The sequence below is a fragment of the Rhinolophus ferrumequinum genome, chromosome 5, assembly GCF_004115265.2.
Source record: "Rhinolophus ferrumequinum isolate MPI-CBG mRhiFer1 chromosome 5, mRhiFer1_v1.p, whole genome shotgun sequence".
Taxonomy (NCBI): Eukaryota; Metazoa; Chordata; class Mammalia; order Chiroptera; family Rhinolophidae; genus Rhinolophus; species Rhinolophus ferrumequinum.
The window spans coordinates 36,379,852-36,398,355 of record NC_046288.1 but is presented as its reverse complement, the minus strand read 5'-3'; the positions used below and the strand labels follow the sequence as shown (position 1 = coordinate 36,398,355).

The 18,504-nt window shown below is 36.1% G+C and overlaps 1 protein-coding gene across 4 annotated transcripts in view; it reads left to right on the top strand.

Moving 5' to 3' along the window:
- The window catches only part of PRKG2 (protein kinase cGMP-dependent 2), a 97,464-nt gene extending 81,524 nt beyond the window's left edge, over positions 1 to 15,940 (top strand). For all 4 annotated transcript variants that reach the window (XM_033105262.1, XM_033105263.1, XM_033105261.1 and 1 more), the window contains 4 exons: positions 2,139 to 2,261; positions 7,537 to 7,599; positions 13,613 to 13,679; positions 15,836 to 15,940. In XM_033105262.1, the coding sequence (XP_032961153.1) occupies positions 2,139 to 2,261; positions 7,537 to 7,599; positions 13,613 to 13,679; positions 15,836 to 15,931 (349 nt within the window). In that variant the 3' untranslated portion in view covers positions 15,932 to 15,940. The remainder of the gene's footprint in view (positions 1 to 2,138; positions 2,262 to 7,536; positions 7,600 to 13,612; positions 13,680 to 15,835) is intronic.
- Positions 15,941 to 18,504: the final 2,564 nt, after the last annotated feature.

The window sequence follows — 18,504 nt, the reverse complement described above, 5'->3', positions numbered from 1 at the left end:
TCGTTGAGCAAACAGATATGAAAGATTATAGTATCTGTAATAAATTTCAAATATTAATTGCTTAAGATTTTGAAGGAAAGAAAAGAAGAGTTTCCAGTCATTTAGACAGAAAGTTGCTTAAGGTCTTGGAACACATGGAATTCTATTCATCTAGTTCCTCATTCCTGGGAAATTTGTTAACTGAATTTCTAAGAGACACCTGATGTTTCCTGTAGGTAACTGGAGAATATACATTTCAGTCTTCACCAGCTGGGATAAATTGTTACAAGGACTAAAGAAATAAAATGAGGGAATAAAGAAGGGGGAAAAGAACACAATAATTTGGAGTTACTAAGGTGACTTGAGCTGTCATAACAAAGTAGAAAAATTGTAAAGGTTTTCAGGGTAGGGCACAAGAAAAGTTACTTTCAAATGCCCTGAACTTGAGAGTCAGGCGGTAAATGAAAATGAGAAAAGAACTCAAAACAAAAACAAAACACAATATAGTTGGAAATATAGCAATGTCTTTGTTTCCTACCTCATTTCTTTACAAGTGAAACATAGATTATTGAATAGTTAGTGCACTGACCTTATTTCAAGTTTATTACCAAGAGTGGGAATTCGCTGTATCAAAAGGTCTGAAGCATGACTGAGAAATAGTGAGTAGTTTATGAATTTTCAAAAATTAAATGACACAAGAGCGTAGACATTGAAGTGTTTTTAAAAGCAAAGCATATGCATTAAAATGTTATCTGAACCAAGTGGCCAGTTCCCAGTGCTTTCTTACTCATCTTAGCAACACTTTCCTGGAAATACTGACTTCACAGTATTTCTCTCGTTTCTTTTCCCACACTCGTGACTCCATCTCACTATCCATTGCTGGGTCCTTCTCATCATTCTGACCTCTCAATATTGGGCCACTTCACTCTTTGATCTCTTTTCCTTCTACTCACTCCCTGGGTGATATCATCAAGTTCCATGGTCATAAATACTGTCTAACAACTCCTCCGAATCATGTCTTCAGCCCTAACCTCTTCCCTGAATGCCACACTCATAAATTCAACTGCCTTCTTTGCATCTCGGTTTCATGTTCAAAGCATAACTCTTGATTCTCTTTCCCATAACCTGCTCTGTACTCCTACACTACTCTAGTCTTTCATCTCTTCGTAAATGTTGGCTTCATTCTGTAGGTCAAAACACTTGATCATCATTCTTGAACGTTTTCTTTATACCATACACCACATTCACCTCATCGGCAAATCCTGTTGACTTTTCCGTCTAAATAGATCAGAATCCAGCCACATCTCACCACCTCCACTACTACTGTCCTAGTCCGGGCTACCCGGCCTTCCTTCCCCCACCACTTTCAACATCACCGTTTATGTTCCACACATTAAAAAAAGCTTCCTCTGGCTGCTGTAATTAGATCATTTGACTCACAACATATTCCTAGGTCCCTATCGTGGCCCACTAGATCTATGTGATGTTTCCTCCTCTCTTACATCCCTCTCTCTTGCTTACTTTCTCCACCAGCAACACTGCCCTCCTCACGGCTCCAAGAACAGCCCACGCCCATTCTTGACTCAGGGCCTTTGTACTTGCTCTCTTGAAAACCTCTGCGTTTTGTTTTGTTTGCTCATTTGTTTTCTTTTTAGATTCCAATATAAGTGACATCCTACAGTGTTTTTGTTTCTCTGTCAGACTTATTTCACTAGACATCATACTCTCAAGGTCTCTCCATGTGTGACTCATTCACTCTTTCTCTTCATTCATACCTCTGCTCGATCTCGTCAACTTGTGAGAGAGTCTTTTCATATCCACTCTGTCTAAAAGAAGTCACACCTCTCTGTCATTTTTCCGCCCCTCTCCTTCATTTTTCATGTTAGTGATGATCTAAAATTACTCGTGTGTGTGTGTGTGTGTGTGTGTAATTAGTTGTGATGTGAAATTAATGGAACAATTTTCTACTGTGTATCCAGATTTATCATAAAACAAATAGTGAGACAGAGGGAGGGAAGGAGGGAAGAAGGAAGGAAGGAAGGAAGGAAGGAAGGAAGGAAGGAAGGAAGGAAGGAAGGAAGGAAGGAAGGAAGGAAGAAACTTAGTTGTAAATGTGTCTCAGATGCTGGTCCTAGTGTCCTATTTTGTGTTTCCTCTAGCCCACCCTTTTCTGGGATTGATCAAATGATGACCTACAATATGATTCTCAAAGGAATTGAAAAAATGGATTTTCCCAGAAAAATTACAAAACGACCTGAGGATTTGATTCGGAGGCTTTGCAGGTGAGAATGACAATTAGAAACCCCTTGTTCTTGGAGAAAGTGTGAAGCCTTCTTATTTCTGTTTCCACACATTTTAAATTAGGTATATGTTTACTTTTTGAACTTCTCTATGTACCATGTTTCCCTGAAAGTCAGACCTACCCTGCAAATAAACCCCAGTTAAGATCATCAGCCAGATGGACACATTTAGTATGTTATGTTGATGTTCCAGAAGGAGATGACATGACTGTATTTGAATAAATGTAGATTGTTGTACATGAAAAAATGAGACATCCCCTGAAAATACGCCCTAATATGTCTTTTGGAGCAAAAATTAATATAAGACCCGGTCTTATTTTCGGGGAAACACGGTAAATTATATTTACAAAAAATCATTTTCTGCATTGCAGTCTATGTTGGGAGTTTGAGTTTATCTTGTTATAGAACCACAGTACTTAATTATAGTATAAAAGAGATATACAATTTTCAGGTTATCTTTAGGAATTATCTGTTATAGAGCAAAATGGAACCACAAACCCTAATTTGATAAAGGAGTAATCAATTTACAACCTTGTTTTTTTGAGAGAAAATCAGTGGTGATGATAATATGTTACTATATGTCCTCTTTAAGTCTTCATTTTTAAAAAAAGTACTCCTCTGACCTTATTTTATTTTATTATTATTTTTAGGGATATAATTGTCATATAACATTACATATACAGTGATTCAATATTTGTATACACTACGAAATAATTACCACAATAAGTTTTGTTACCATCCAATACCATACAAAATTACAAAAAAAATGGTTTTCTTGTGATGAGAACTTTTAAGATTTCTCTCTTGGCAACTGTTAAATATGCGCTACAATATTATTTACTATAATCAACATGCTGTACATTACATCACCGCAACTTATTTATTTTCTCACTGGAAGTTTGGACCTCTTGACCCTCTTTACCCATTTTGTCCACCCCCCACTCCCCCTCTTCCCTAGCAACCACTATTTTGTTCTCTGAATCTGTAAGTTTTGTTTTGTTTGTTCATTTGTTTTCTTTTTAGATTCCACATATAAATGATATCCTATGGTATTTGTGTTTCTCTGTCAGACTTATTTCATTTAATATAATACCCTCAAGGTCTCTCCATATTGTCATAAATGGCAAGATTTCATTCTTTTTATGTATGAGTAGTATTCCATTATCTATATCTATATCTATATCATCTACATCTACATCTACATCTATATCTCTATCGTATTTCCCCAAAAATAAGACCTAGCCGGACCATCAGCTCTAATGCATCTTTTGGAGCAAAAATTAATGTAAGACCAAGTCTTATTTTACTGTAATATCAGACCAGGTATTATATAATATAATATAATATAATATAAGACTGGGTCTTATATAATATAGTATAATATAATACCCAGTATAATATAATATAATGTAATGTAATGTAATGTAATATAATATAATATAATACCAGCTCTTATATTAATTTTTGCTCCAAAAGATGCATTAGAGCTGATGTTCTGGCTAGGTCTTATTTTCAGGGAAACATCTCACATCTTCTTTATCCACTCATCCATTGATGGACATTTAGATTGTTTCCATAGCTTGATTATTATATAGTGCTGCAATGAACATAGGGTTGCATATATCTTTTCGAATTAGTGTTTTCATTTCCTTTTGACCAATATCCACAAGTGGAATTACTAGATCATATGGTAGTTCATTTTAATTTTTTGAGGAAACTCCCTACTGTTTTCCATAGTTATTGCACCAATTTACATTCCCACCAACAGTGCACAAGGGTTCCCTTTTCTTCACATCCTCACCAATACTTGCTTGTAGACTTTTTGATATTAACCATTCTAACAGGTGTGAGGTGAAATCACATTGTGATTTTGATTTGTATTTCCCTGGTGATTAATTATGTGGAGTATCTTTTCATGTACATGTTGGACATCTGTACATTTTCTTTGGGAAAATGTGTACTTAGATCTTCTGCCCATAATTAATTGGACTGTTTCTTTATTTCTCTATTGAGTTGTATGAGTTTTTCTTATATATTTTGGATATTAAGCCCTTATTAGATACATGGTTTGCAAATGTTTTTCTTATTCAGTAGGTTTCCTTTCCATTTTGTTGATGGTTTCCTTTGCTGTGCAGAAGCTTTCTCGTTTGATATAGTCTCATTTATTTTATTTTTTTCCTTTTGTTGCCTTTGCTTTTGGCGTCAGATCCAAAACAATCATCTCCAAGACTAATGTCAAGGAACTTACTGCCTATGTTTTCTTTTAGAAGTTTTATGATTTCGTGTCTAACTTTCAAGTCTTTAATCCATTTTAAGTTAATTTTTGTGTATGATGAGAGATAGTAGTCTAGTTTCATTCATTTGCAGGCGGTTGTCCAGTTTTTCCAGCACCATTTATTAAAGAGACTATCCTCTCCCCATTGTATATTCTTGCCTTCTTTGTCATAAATAAATTGTCCATATATGCATGGGTTTATTTCTGGGCTCTCCATTCTGTTCCATTGATCTATGTGTCTGTTTTTATGCCAATGTCATACTATTTTGATTGCTATAGCTTTGTAATATATTTTGAAATCAGGGAATGTGATGCCTCCAGCTTTGTTCTTCTTTCTCAAGATCGCTTTGGCTATTTGGAGTGTTTTGTGTTTCCATGAAGATTTTAGGATTATTTGTTCTCTTTCTATAAAAAAATGTCACTGGGATTTTGATGGGGATAGCACTGAGTCTATAGATTGCTTTGAATAATATGGACATTTTAACACTATTTTTCCAATTCAGGGGAACAGAACGTCTTTCCATTTATTTGTCTCTTCTTTAATTTCTTTCATCAATGTCTTACAGTTTTCACTGTACAGGTCTTTTACCACCTTAGTTAAATTTACTCCAAAGTTATTTTATTTTTTTGATGCAACTGTAGATGGTACAATTGATGGTAGATGTTGGGAAGTTTCTGATTACTGATTCAATCTTTTTACTAATAATTATTCAGATTTTCTATTTTTTTCACTATTCAGTCTTGGAAGATTATGTATTTCTAGGAATTTACCTATTTTTTCTAGGTTATCCAATTTGTTGGCATGTACTTATTCACAGTAGTCTCTTAAGATCCTTTGCATTTTGTGGTATCAGTTATAATGTATCCTCTTTCACTTCTGATTTTATTTGTTTGATCCCTCTCTTTTTTCTTGGTGAGTCTAGCTAAAGATTTGTCAATTTTTTAATCTTTTCATAGAACCAGTGCTTAGCTTCATTGGTCTTTTCTGTTTTCTTTTTAGTCTCTATTTCATTTATTTTTGCTCTGACCTGTATTGTTTCCTTCTATTAACTTTGGGCTTTGTTCTTTTGTAAAGTTAGATTGTTTATTTGTATTTTTTCTTGATGTAGGCCTGTATAACTATGAACTTCCCTCTTAGAACTGCTTTTCCTGCATCCTGTAGTTTTTGAGAAGTCGTATTTCCATTTTCATTTGTCTTAAGGTATTTTTGATGTATACTTTAATTTCTTCATTGACCCATTGGTTGTTCAATAGTGTGCTATTTATCTCCACATATTTGTGATTTTTCCAGTTTTCTTCTTGTACTTGATTTCTAGTTTCACATACTGTTGTGGTTGGTAAAGACACTTGATATGATTTCAGTCTTCTCTAAATTTGTTGAAACTCTTCTCTAAATTTGTTGAAATTCGTTTTTGTGGCCTAACGTTTAATCTACCCTGGAGAATGTTCCATGTGCACTTGACGAGAATGTGTATTCTGCTGCTTTTGGATGGATTTTCTGTATATATCTGTTAAGTCTACCTGGTCTAATGTGTCTCCTACGTGGACTGCATGTGTCCTCTGGCATTAACAAGGCAGTGGGAGAATGCAGGACTGTGGTGCACCCATTGGCTTTTGTGGGGCCACAGGGAAGCATTGGGTTAGGACATGCTCACTGGCACTGTTGAGGTAGAGGGAGAGTACAAAAATGGCACCTGCTGGCACCTCCATTCCCAGAGAGAGTCTTCTCAACAGGCCCCTGCTTCTCTGGCAGACACTTTAAGATTAGCAAATGAATCTCCTTTACATGTAGTCTAGGTACCTTTCAAACTGCTGCTTTTGCACTGCTGCTTTTTTAACTGCTTCTAGCTCAGTTAAAGCACTAAGAGACATATAGATATAAATATAGATATAATATAAATATATTCCTAACTCTAATTTGACTGTGGCTCTCCTAGAGGGGGTAAGTGAGTCTGTGAGCCAACCCTTAACAAAAGTATCTCAGTTCCCTACAGCCCTCTGGTTCACCTGAACATGAGCCTTGTTGTTTTTCAAAGCCAGACCTTTTGGAGGCTATCTCTTCATTCAGATCCCAAGGTTTGGCACTCTGATGTGAGGCATGGACCACTTGGTACTCAGGGAGAAGATTTGGATTTGTGAGATCCCTCCCAGTTGTGGGTTGCCACATGGGGGTGGGAATGGTGATGTTTGGAGAGACTGTGTCTCTGCCTCTCCTACCCACCTCGATGTGACCCTTTTATTATTTGTTGTGAAGGAGCTCTTCAGCTAGTTTTCAGGTCTTTTTCAGAGGGAATTGTTCCATGTGTAGTTGTATATTTGGTGTGTTCATGGGAAGAAGTGAGTTCAGGTGCTTCATGTACCATCTTGGACCATGCTCCTGGTTTTATTTTAAATTACTCCAAATTTCTATTTACCAATAAAACTAATTTATTGGAGAAAAGAAGAGTTATAGAATTTTGTTTGAACTTCATTTTGCCACTGTTTGTTTTGCACATTTGAACTTTTTAAAAAACATTAAAATTTAGTAAATTTAGAACATGAAACTTAGCTGTGGGTTGTCAACAGAAATTTCTGCATGCTTCTATGATTCTAGCTGAAGTGTAAATAATTCTCTGAAGCTTTCCCTCGTTTTCTCAGCAGAGTTTGTAAGATAGCACCTTCCTGTTCTTTTAAGCATTTGCTTCTAGCTCAGTTAAAGCACTAAGAGACATATAGATATAAATATAGATATAATATAAATATATTCCTAACTCTAATTTGACTGTGGCTCTCCTAGAGGGGGGCATGTGTTTTCATCTCCCTCTACTCAGATGCCTAGTAGAGGGAATGCCTACGAATGCCTACTAGGGAATGCCTAGTAGATGCCTACGAATATTGTTGAATGAATGAATGAATGAATGAATGAAGAAATGTTAAATTTTAATTTAAAATTCACTCAAGCATAATTATTATAAACTTTCTTTTAAAAAATTATTATTTTAGGCAAAATCCAACAGAAAGACTGGGAAATCTGAAGAATGGGATCAATGACATTAAGAAACACAGGTACCTCGTTACTTCTTTGCTTAGAAAAATGTAGAAATTTACAGAAAATTGTGGTGATCTTGAAGCTTCTCTCAGTAGGCCACAGAGTTCTTTTACAGATTCTCAGCTTTTCCTTTTTAGTGCTTTGTATTTAATTTGTGTTTTACTAGATGAGTTACAATAATCAATCTCAAAATGATTTCTCTAACGCTGGAAATTCATATCAAGAATGGATGAAATTTAAAAGAAGTTATAAAATCGCATCTTCAAGTTATAGCAACTTAGTTTTTTGTTCACTACTATCTATATTATTATTTTTAAATATCAACTTGGGATCTATAGGTGAATTAAATTATAATTCTGACATTTTATTTGTACTTAAAGTAGAATATAGTTATTATTGTCAATAGTCCATTATTGTCAATAGTCCAGAGAAGGGGTCAGCTAAATCAACTATTATATGGTATTTTATTTCAATTTTAATTAACATTTATTTAAAATATAATTTTCCTTTGACTAGCTCCCCAAATTCTGAAGCCACATGTTATATTTCACTTTTCGGGTAAAGTGCATTGATTTCCACAAAACCTCAATGTTTTATCCTTATGCAGTAATCTAACATGAACCTTTTCAGTTCTGTGAATTTCTAAATCTATCCTTCAGAACCATGAATAACTTCCATAAGATACCCTCTCTGAATTGGTTACATATGTGGAAGTTCAAGCCTTCGAGATTTTTTTTTTTAAATTAATGCCTGACTGAATCCTGTAATCCTCAAGATGTTTTAATTTTGCTTATGATTTACAGATATAAAATATCACCTCTTGATAGTACAAAAAAATAAATTTGAGAATTTCGTTATGAAAAACCTTGGATCACATTGATATCACTTTTAGAAATCAAAACACCTCAATATTGCATTCCTTTCCGGATGTTTTTACTGAAGAATTAAGGGCACATCAACTCAGTTGAAAAAGAAAGGGAGAGATACTGCTGAAAAGAAACACTATTCATTTTTCTTAACAGTAGTTGTACAGCTGCCAACCCTGCTCTATCTATTCATGAACTTTCTTGAAATAAAGCCATGTATTCAACATTGTAAATTCATAGAGGGCTCTGCCTTGAGGGTGTACTAGGGAAAGAGAGGGAGGGAGGGAGGGAAGGAGGGAGGGGGACACATCTGTGGATTTTGTAGACGTTAAAATGGTTAGAGTATTTTATTGTTCTTTGTCATCCTTTGAATTGCCTTCAGTGTAAAGTTTGTTATTTGTCTTAGATTCCAATTTATCTTTCTTCCTACAAGCTATTATCACAATTTCTTATCGCATTGTAACATGACATATAAAAACACCATTCATATTGAACAAGCGAGAGTCCTATCAATGAAAGTCATTCTTTCAATATATTTTCCTCCTTTCTCTCATTACAGAGGCATCTTCATGTTTTGCGTTGAGGTAGTTGGGAAATAGAAGTGATATAATTGTTAATAACCTCCAGTTTTATCTTTTACTTCTTATATACCTGAGACTCATTTAAATATAGCTGTCAAATTGGGATTGAATGCACATGCAAATTGATGCCACTGAATTCTCTCACCTCAGCATGGTAATAAAGAATTTTGAATTTTCTTCCCTGTAGGAATTCATTTGCCTACTCTTCTTAACAGTCAGGATGTTCTTTGCCACATAACTCTACAGTCAGTGTACAGTGCGTAGGGTAGAGTTCATTAGTAACGTGCGCCACACTTACACCATGCCTTCCGGTGAGCCCAGAGGACTCAAAACATTATTTCGTCCTATTTTCATAATGTTTTTTTAACATATGAAGCTGGGGTGGGCCTGGCCTGAAAAATAGATCTCTTTTTGCCTTCAAATAGGAGTATTCTAAAACCTTTCACAAGTCCCTAAAATATGTATCTTCTCTACTCAGTATATTCTTGGAATTAAAAAAAAAAATTATCTCTAAAATTTGCCATGAGATTTTCTCACTCTTCTCTAAAGTAAAACTTTTTTTTCCCTCAGAGCGCTATTCACTGTAACTTTGCATTTAAAAACAATACAGTTAAACACGGCCTACTGTTTTAGGTTTGCCCATTCTGTGTTAAATTATCTTTCCTAATAATAGAGTTCCTCCCTCCCCTATTTATGAGCTAACTTATAAACTAGGCACCAATCATGTCTCCCAACACGCCTCTGAAAAGAGAGATAATATACTTGTAGGGGACAATTAAATCTTTCCTGCTGGGTAGAGGAATAATATGTTTTGAGTGTCTTCACTTTACCTTGAATATTTCTAGTCTCTAAAATTACTTTTAAGAATAGCTTCTACAAGTCTTCTAAAAATGAAGAAGGAATTTATGTGCTATTGCTGCTAATATTTCTTTGGGGAATATTTTTCACATATGAGTGCATGCTGGCACTTGCATTACTTAAACTGTGGTTAGTGTCAAAAGGCCAAGTGTTAAGTGAAGAGCCACTCATGTTAAGTAAATATTGCCATAAGTCAAATTGCAACAAGTACTCAGCAAGAAATGCATAGGCTCTTTGATTAAGTAGAGTAACAGTAGTGATTTTTATTAATATTTATGGAGTAGCTTCTGGGTAGAGAGCATTGTAAAATATGTTTAAAGGAATTGTGGCAGTGTTTAGTGTCAAAGGAAAAGAATCCAGAACTGTGTGCCTAGAAATCCTAAAAATGGAGCATCAGCCTGTGTAGAGAAGCTGGTGGGTAGATCAAGGAGAGGACTTCTGTGGTTTCATAGCAAGGGCAGGGGAAACCGTGCAGCTGGGGTTGCTGTCTGACTCCCACTCTTTGACTAGAGTCTCAGCAGCTTATATCAAAAAGGCACTTTGGGTTAAGAATGGCACCTGAAATGGAATGTACTAAAACCTGCCCTCTCTGTTTTTCGTATTCTTTGGGAAATCCAGTCACGGACTGAACCCAAACCAACCCCAGAGATGAGAGAGATTGAGAAGGGTGGAAGAGCATAACTTCTGGCGTGGCCAACAGACAACCTCCTACAGTCTTCCTGCCTCAGCCACATACACACTGCCCCACCTCCTGTACCATCCTGGCCCCCTGTGGCCATTCTCCACAGAACTTTTTCATGGCTTCCCGTTATGCATAAAATCCCGATTCCTTACTATGTCCTACAGAGTCCTACATGATCTGGCCTCTGGCCATTTCTCAGACGTCTGTTTTTTTTCCAGTTTCCACAGCAGTCACCATACTTCCCCTTATTCCTTTCGCTTCCATCCACTGGGAAGGCTGTTTCTGTGGCTTCCCCCTTCTTTCATTCTGGCCTTAATTCAAATATCACTTCTTCAAATACCAGCCTATCTAAAAGCAGCCTCTCGAACCCAACCCCAGCCCAGTTATCATCTGTGACTTTATTCTCTTTAATCTTCCTCGTACTTATTAGTGTCTGAAATTAATTTAAATATTTGTATCGTTTACTTGTTCTTCTGTCAGTCACGTTCCACCAAAATAAAAACATTAAAGGCAGGGTCTTTGGGTGGTTTTTTTTTTTGTTTTGTTTTGCTTTGTTTTTTGTTTATTTATTTGTTTTATGCCTGGGACCAAATTGACTTTCTATAAATGTTGGTTGGCTGGCTGACCTGACCTCCGTGTTCCAGTAGAAAAGGTCAGTGGATGTAGAACAGTAGTATTCCATGGTCCTTATAAGACACTGAGAGACCAAGCATGTTGTTTGTGTCTGAGAGAAGCAAGGCAACCTCACTTCTGGTGATATGTTTCTAGCCATCAAACTTGATGTGTATTCTGAAGACCAGATCAGCCTTTTTAGATTAATGACGCAATAAATGAAAGAATTTTATCTGGCCATCAGCTTAATCCCATTGCACATTAATATAAAATCCTTTTTTTTCATCTTGGAGCCTTTGAGATTCATATCACCGAGAGTGGAGTATCACCACCTTGGTGTGATATGACAAGACACTATAATGAGAGGTCCTATGTAAGTTTGTTCTCTTGCAGAGTCATTCAGTTATTGGAAAGACACGTACTGAGCTCCCATTCAGTGTCAAGTGTTAGGGACACAGAGGAAAGGAAACTGACAAAAACAGAAAGTCTTACCCTCAAGGAGCTTATGTTCTAGTGGGGAAGACAGAAAATAAACAAGATAATTAAGGAAAGTGCTTAGTAGATGTGTTAGATAGCAGTAAGTGCTAGGGAGAAAGAATAAAGCAGGGAGAAGGATAGAACGCGTGTGGAGATGGGGGTGGGGAAGGACTTGCAACGTTAGATTGGACTCCCAAAGAAGGCCTCACTAAGGAGATGACCTGTGAGGAAAGACCTGGAGGTGTGGAGGGAACAAACCATGTAGAAAGCTGAGGAAAGAACAATCCAGCGAGAGGGCCTGGAGTGCAAGGTCTTGAAAGGGAGCACCCCTAGCTTGTTGGAACAGGATGAGGAGATAAACGGGCAAAGGAAGAAGTGGAGGACAGGGTTGGGTGGGGAAGGGCGGTGGTGGAAAGGGTGTTTTATAAGCCCGGTGGCTTATGGTAAAGAGTGAAATGGGAAGCACTGGAGAGTTTTGAACCAAAAATCGTAGTGAGAACTTACTTAGTTTTAAATGATCACTCTTGCTGCTGGGTTGTTTGCCAGGGACAAAAGCAGGAGGACACATTAGGAGGTTGTTGTAGTAATATCGGCAAGGACTACTAGTGGCTTGGCCCGTTCAGGTAGAGTGAAGGTGTTGAGAATTTGTCATATTCTGAATGTAAGCATATTTTGAAAGTAACACTGAAAGATTTGCATATGGACTGAGGTAGGGTGTGAGAGAAAAGATAACTCCAAGATCTTTGCTTTGAGCAACTGCAAGAGTTGAGGCAAGTTTGCTGGAGGAAATTTGGAGCTCCAGTGTGACCTGATACATGCTAGGTGCCTGGTGGACTGGGTGTCTAACTGGATAAATAACAGTTGTACCTATTAGCCCATAAAGCAACGTGGAAATCTTGGTTGGAAATAGAAATCTGGGAGTAATCAGAATGTAAATGTTATTAAAAGCCACAAGACTGAATGAGATTACCTAGGAAATGAGAGTGTTGAAAAAAGAAGCGGTCTAAAAACTGAGCCCTGGAACACACCAACTTCCTGTGGAAATAGCAGTGGAAAATGAGGGAAAGCACCCAAGAAGGTAGGAAGAAAGCCAAGTGAAGAAGGGTTTCAGGAAATATGAGTGATGAGCTATGGCACATGCTACTAGTAGTTTAAATAAGATGAAAACTGAGAACTGACGTGATTCAGTGAATGGAGAGGGTGAAATCTGATTGTAGTGTGGTCAGGAGAAAATGGGTAAATAGAGTGATTAGGTAACTTTTTCAAGGGGTTTTTCTCCCATGGGAGGAGAGACTGTGAAATGAGAGCTGGAAAGGAGCTCAACTCACAGGACAGTGTTTTGTGGTTGCAAGAGATACAATGTTTCCATACCGATGAGAATAATCCAGCAGAGAATATGTTGAAGATTCAGGAGAGAGAACTGCAGGAGCATGACTTTGAATAGATCAGAGTCTATGAGGTCAAGTACACAGTAGAAGAGTTGACCTTAGCGAGAAGGAAAGGCAGTTCATTCAGGGCCAAAACAAGGGAATACACAGTTGCAGGTAAGTAGGCAGGTATGCTGGTGGAAGACTGTGGAAGTTCTCTTTTTTGTTTCAGTTTTCTCAGTGAAAAAGAAAGCCAGGTCATCGTTGGAAAATGAGGATGGGGAGAAGGTTCCGGAAGTTTGAAGAGAGAAGACAAAATATGAATTAATGAATCTAAGACAGAGTGACAATGAGAGGGATAGCAGGGAAGTCTAAACTGATTACTGGGCAGCAGTAAGTGCCCCTCGTGAGGGGGTATGGGTTCAAGGTGAGACCAGACAACAAGCATGGTCGAGTATTTTCCTCCAACCACTGGCAGCTGCATAGTTGCATACAGGGAGCAGGCAACCAAATGGATGGGCAGATAACTTGACAGGCTAATCATTTTCAGGCAAGTGATATTTCTCTGTACTTTGCTCATTTCTCAGGTGGTTAAATGGTTTTAATTGGGAGGGACTGAAAGCTCGGAACCTTCCATCACCTTTACAAAGAGAGGTATGGTATCTACTATATTACTACTATAATTTTTTATGGGTATTTGTTTTTGTAAACAGAATTTAGGAGTGTGTGTGTGTGTGTGTGTGTGTGTGTGTGTGTGTGTGACAGATTTTAGATTTTTAAAATACTGGGGGTGCCAAAAAATGTATACACATGACTTGTATTCATCTTTTGTTATCAGTATGTATTGAGTATTACAATTTTGAGTATTACAAGTTTTTTCCTTTCTTAAAGTGTGTATACATTTTTTTGGCACCCTCTGTGGTTTTTCAAAATTAAGTTAAAACGTCATAAGTTGTGATTATAGGGACTACATGTTGTTATCTATTTGATGGGCATTAGCTCAGCTCTCAGGAATCAATCACATGTAAATCTAAGTCCCCACAGAGTCAGTGCTGACAGTTGATTCTAGAAACATAATATGAACCATATAGGTAATTTGAAAATTTCTGGTAGCCACATTAAAAAAGGTAAAAAGAAATAGGTGAAATTAATTTAATTAATATCCAAGTATTATCACTTCAATATGTAATCAACATAAAATATTAGTGAGATGTTACAGTTATTTTTTTTCCACAAGTCCAAGTGGATTTTACACTTGCAGCACATGTCAGTTTTTTTCCACAAGTCCAAGTGGATTTTACACTTTCAGCACATGTCAGTTTGGACCAGCTGCATTTCAAGTGCTTAGTCACCACATGTAGCTGATTGGACAGGCAGCTCTAAAGAAAGCAGAATATCTGCTAGCATTGGGGGAAAAATGACTCAGGAATGATGTAGGTCAACACTCTTTATACTGTGTTCTACTGTGTTCTCTCTAGAGGAGTTTTGAAGATCTATGTCTCCTCTTGTACATTTTTTAGATTGACGTCTGAATTTTTCATCGTACATTTAAGTCATTGTGGAGAATATAATTTCTAATATGTTGTAAATTTTGACTTTTTAAAGTTAAACGCTACTGTTACTTTACTCCTTTAAATATTTCCAATGTAATCTAAATACCACTGAGATTTGATACCAATCAACCATTTAACAATACAGACAAAAATATTACATGACTCCTTTTTCTCTCTGAATTCGTATTTCCATTCCATTTTCCCTACAAAATTTCATCCTAATGTAAAATATTTTTTATGCTTGGCAAACTTTAATTGATCATTCTTTAAATACCTTTCAATTATAGTTTTATAAATTTGAAAATTCCCGTGACAACAGAAATTTCTGTGACAACATAAATATTTCTTCTGGATTTAGTTATAATTATATTTTTATCGTATGCAATATCAAACAACATAAATAAATTACAAAATTTTGAAGTAATTATTAAACATCTTTTGAAAAGCAGTTATTTAATTTACCTGTGGATGAATGTTATTTATTTTAAAAATAGGATCAGACTCCACATCAATTTTATTCCTTTTTAAAATTATGTTGATGCAAGTGCTAAGAGCTGTGTTCACAAAAATAAGTACATCGGAGTGGAAGGTTTCATAATAATAGCAAAATGTTATTTTAAATGCCTTCTGAGTGATCTCCCCACCCTCCTAAAAAAACACATTATGATCTATCATAAATAATATTTTTAATGATCTATCAGCTGATAATTCAATTAGGTGCTTCTTAAATTTGTTGGAAAGAAAGAATTGGAAACCACCTGATCTGCAAAATAGCTTAATTCCAGAGTCATTTCACTCTTTCAACAGTCAATAATATTTTGAGTTGTCCCTTTGGCATTCTGGAAACTTTATATAGGTCAATTAACCATATAAAATGTCAAGATTGGTGAGAATCTTTTGTAAAATGGAAGAAGGATTTTAGAAATTTTGTATTTTTTTGAAGTATTTGCTTTTAAGATTTTTTTATTTGAAAAATATGGACATAATTTCTGTCACTTTTTCTTTTAATAATAACTCCCAAGCCAGGTAGCTTTTATTGAATGTAATCCAGTGACCAAATTCATTTGATCTAAAGGGGAGATCTCATGAGGCTGATAGTCTGACTCAGAAATGATACTTAGCCATCTTTTCCTTATATGTAACTTACCAGTGTTTGTAGTATAAAACCCGTGTTCAGATATGGAAAGTATTAGCCATATGTAATAGCATGCTTAGTCAACCTCATCCTTACCTTTGCTTTAATCCTTTCTCTATTAGCTCAATGGACCCACAGATCACAGCTACTTTGACAAGTATCCTCCTGAAAAGGGAGTGCCTCCAGATGAGCTGTCAGGCTGGGATAAAGACTTCTGACAGAAAAAACAAAAACAAAACAAAACAATGATTACTGCGTATCTACTACAAAAGAGGACTATGCGAACCAATAATCTAGCATTGATTATTTCTCTCTCTGGAATATTGTGATATCTTTTGGAAGACCATTAGGGAAACGAAAGCCCTGCCCATGAGCTGGGGTGGGTGATAGTGGGTATGAAGGTGGTTCTGAATTATAATGTCTTATTTAGATGCTGTGAATTATTCATGTATTCTATTCTTTGCTTTTCTCAAATGTTGAAGGTTATTCTATTCTCCTTTGCACAGTCAGAACCATTTTTTGTTGTTGTTGTGTTGTTGTTGTTGAAGGGGGCATAGTTTTCTCTGCAATCTATTGCTCCATTCTAATCATACTCATGTCCTTTGTGTCCTAATGAGGTTTAAGAAGCATCGCCCTTGAGCAACTAAGTCATGCAAATGGTATCAAGACCAAGGGTGAATTTTGGAAGATTTCCCCTGCTCTTAACAACTCTGTATAAGAATTATGGCATCTTCAAGTGGTGATTTGCAGAAATCTTGGTAGTCAATAGAGGCCCTTGACTTTTACCTGCATTTAACCTAGAAATGTATTAGTGTGCTTCTGGTATTCATCTTGGAAAAGGCAAGTTTGAGTCATTAGTCAGTGGTACCGCTCCCTAAAATAAAGGACTTAGTTAATCCAACTAGGTAATTATACTCTATTGGGGAACTTAGAGAAAATAAAGCAAAAAATATTTTTCATTCTCCTGCGGCCAGCTGCGATACCTTTGAGAATTTCCAAAGCCTTGTTGAAGGTGGTTATAGTGTGTGGTTACGTAACGGGCTTTTTGAAAGGTTTTATCTTATATACTAGATGTTTTCACAATCTAAATAGGAAACATGCAGAAACAAAATTGTGAAGGCTTTTCCCTCCCTTTAAATGTGAAGGAGAATAAAGTCTGATAGGTAAGGTTGCTGACTCTTTGAAACCCTGGAGGTATTTTGGCCAGTGTTGTGATTGTTGCTATTAGTAAACCCAGAGTATAGAATAACCACAGTTAATTTTTAATGAAGATCCCATTGGTAAATGTTCATGCACTGTAATCACCTTTTTGTTAATAACTTTTTAAAAAGACATCTGAGTCATGGCTGTGTTTATAATTTTAGAATATTAACGCAGGCATGCTGCTGGAGAAGTGATGGGACGTCAGAAGTAAAAGCATCGTCTAGCACCTGTCCTCCGGCCTCCTTGCTGTCTTCCAAATAATGAAGAGAGTAGTTTCAATAGCTTTGGAGGCCAGTACCTAAAAACTTAACTAGTAAATGTTTTTATGTATCAACCATGATCATTCCCTTACCCTCCTTCCACAATGGATGGGAAGCAGACTTTCTCTGTATCTTTTTGATCTAGCAGAGTGAAAATACCATCTAAGTTGCTGCATTATTCAAGCTTCTGGTTATATTTTCATATGCTAATGTTCTGTGGGAATAGCAACCTCTACCCACCCCTCGCCCATATTTTTTGCCTTCAAAGAAAGTCAGCGCCATGCTTCCTGAAGAGTTAAACCAGATAAGAGAGGCCCAACTCAAGAGGTGCCTCCTTAACAAACTGAATTTCCACATTTAGAATCCTTTTGCTGAACCAAAGACTTTTTTTGTTTCCTGGAGTAGTATTTTTAAAGATTGTGTATTGTACATAGAAGAACCATTTTTAATAGGATCAACATAACCTGCTTAATGAATTTCTAAGATTTTTAAAAGATTTTTATTTGCATTTGATTTATAAGCACTGTATGTTTTTTCGTGTATATATTTTTAAATTACCCACCTAAATGTAGGAAATTTATGTATTGGGTAGATATTAGAACTGTACAGTATAATCACAATAATATTCTCAAAGGAGATCAAGAGTTGTAATTCAAGAAAGACCTACATATATACAAATAAAAACCGACTTAGACTACTACAGGTATTTTGCCTGCGACTGGCCATATCAATATGTAATATACACGTCTGATTTTTATTGTGTTTCTTTGCAATAGAAAGATGAAGAAATGAGCCATTGATCCATTGTATAATTTCAATTCCACTATTTCCTAGCTGGGTGACATTGGGAAGATGACTTCACCTTTCAGTGTAGTAGTTTTCTCAGCTATAGAAAAAGGCACCATAAAGTGATACCTGCTTTAGAAGCCTGTTTCGGGGATTAAATAAGATATCTATAGAGTCCTTTGCTGATATCTGTGAAATAATCAATGCTACATAGGTGGGAGCTACTGTTACTTATCTCTATTAGAACTAAAGGAGCCTTAATAGCCATTTAGTCCTGCACTTTATGTACCATTGGTATCTATATGTACAATTGTACCACAAAAAATTCAGTATCTATCTTTTTCTTTTAAATCATGAAGATGGTTGATCAAACTCTATTACATAAATGAAGATTAACCCTTACCAAAATTAAGTACTTTATTAAGAGCTCACCTAAATTTCTAAATTTTAATTTTTTTATGAATTAAAAGTATATATTTCTTTTTTTTCCTCTTAGGACATACTGAAAATTATTCCTCTACATACAAACCCATCATATTTGT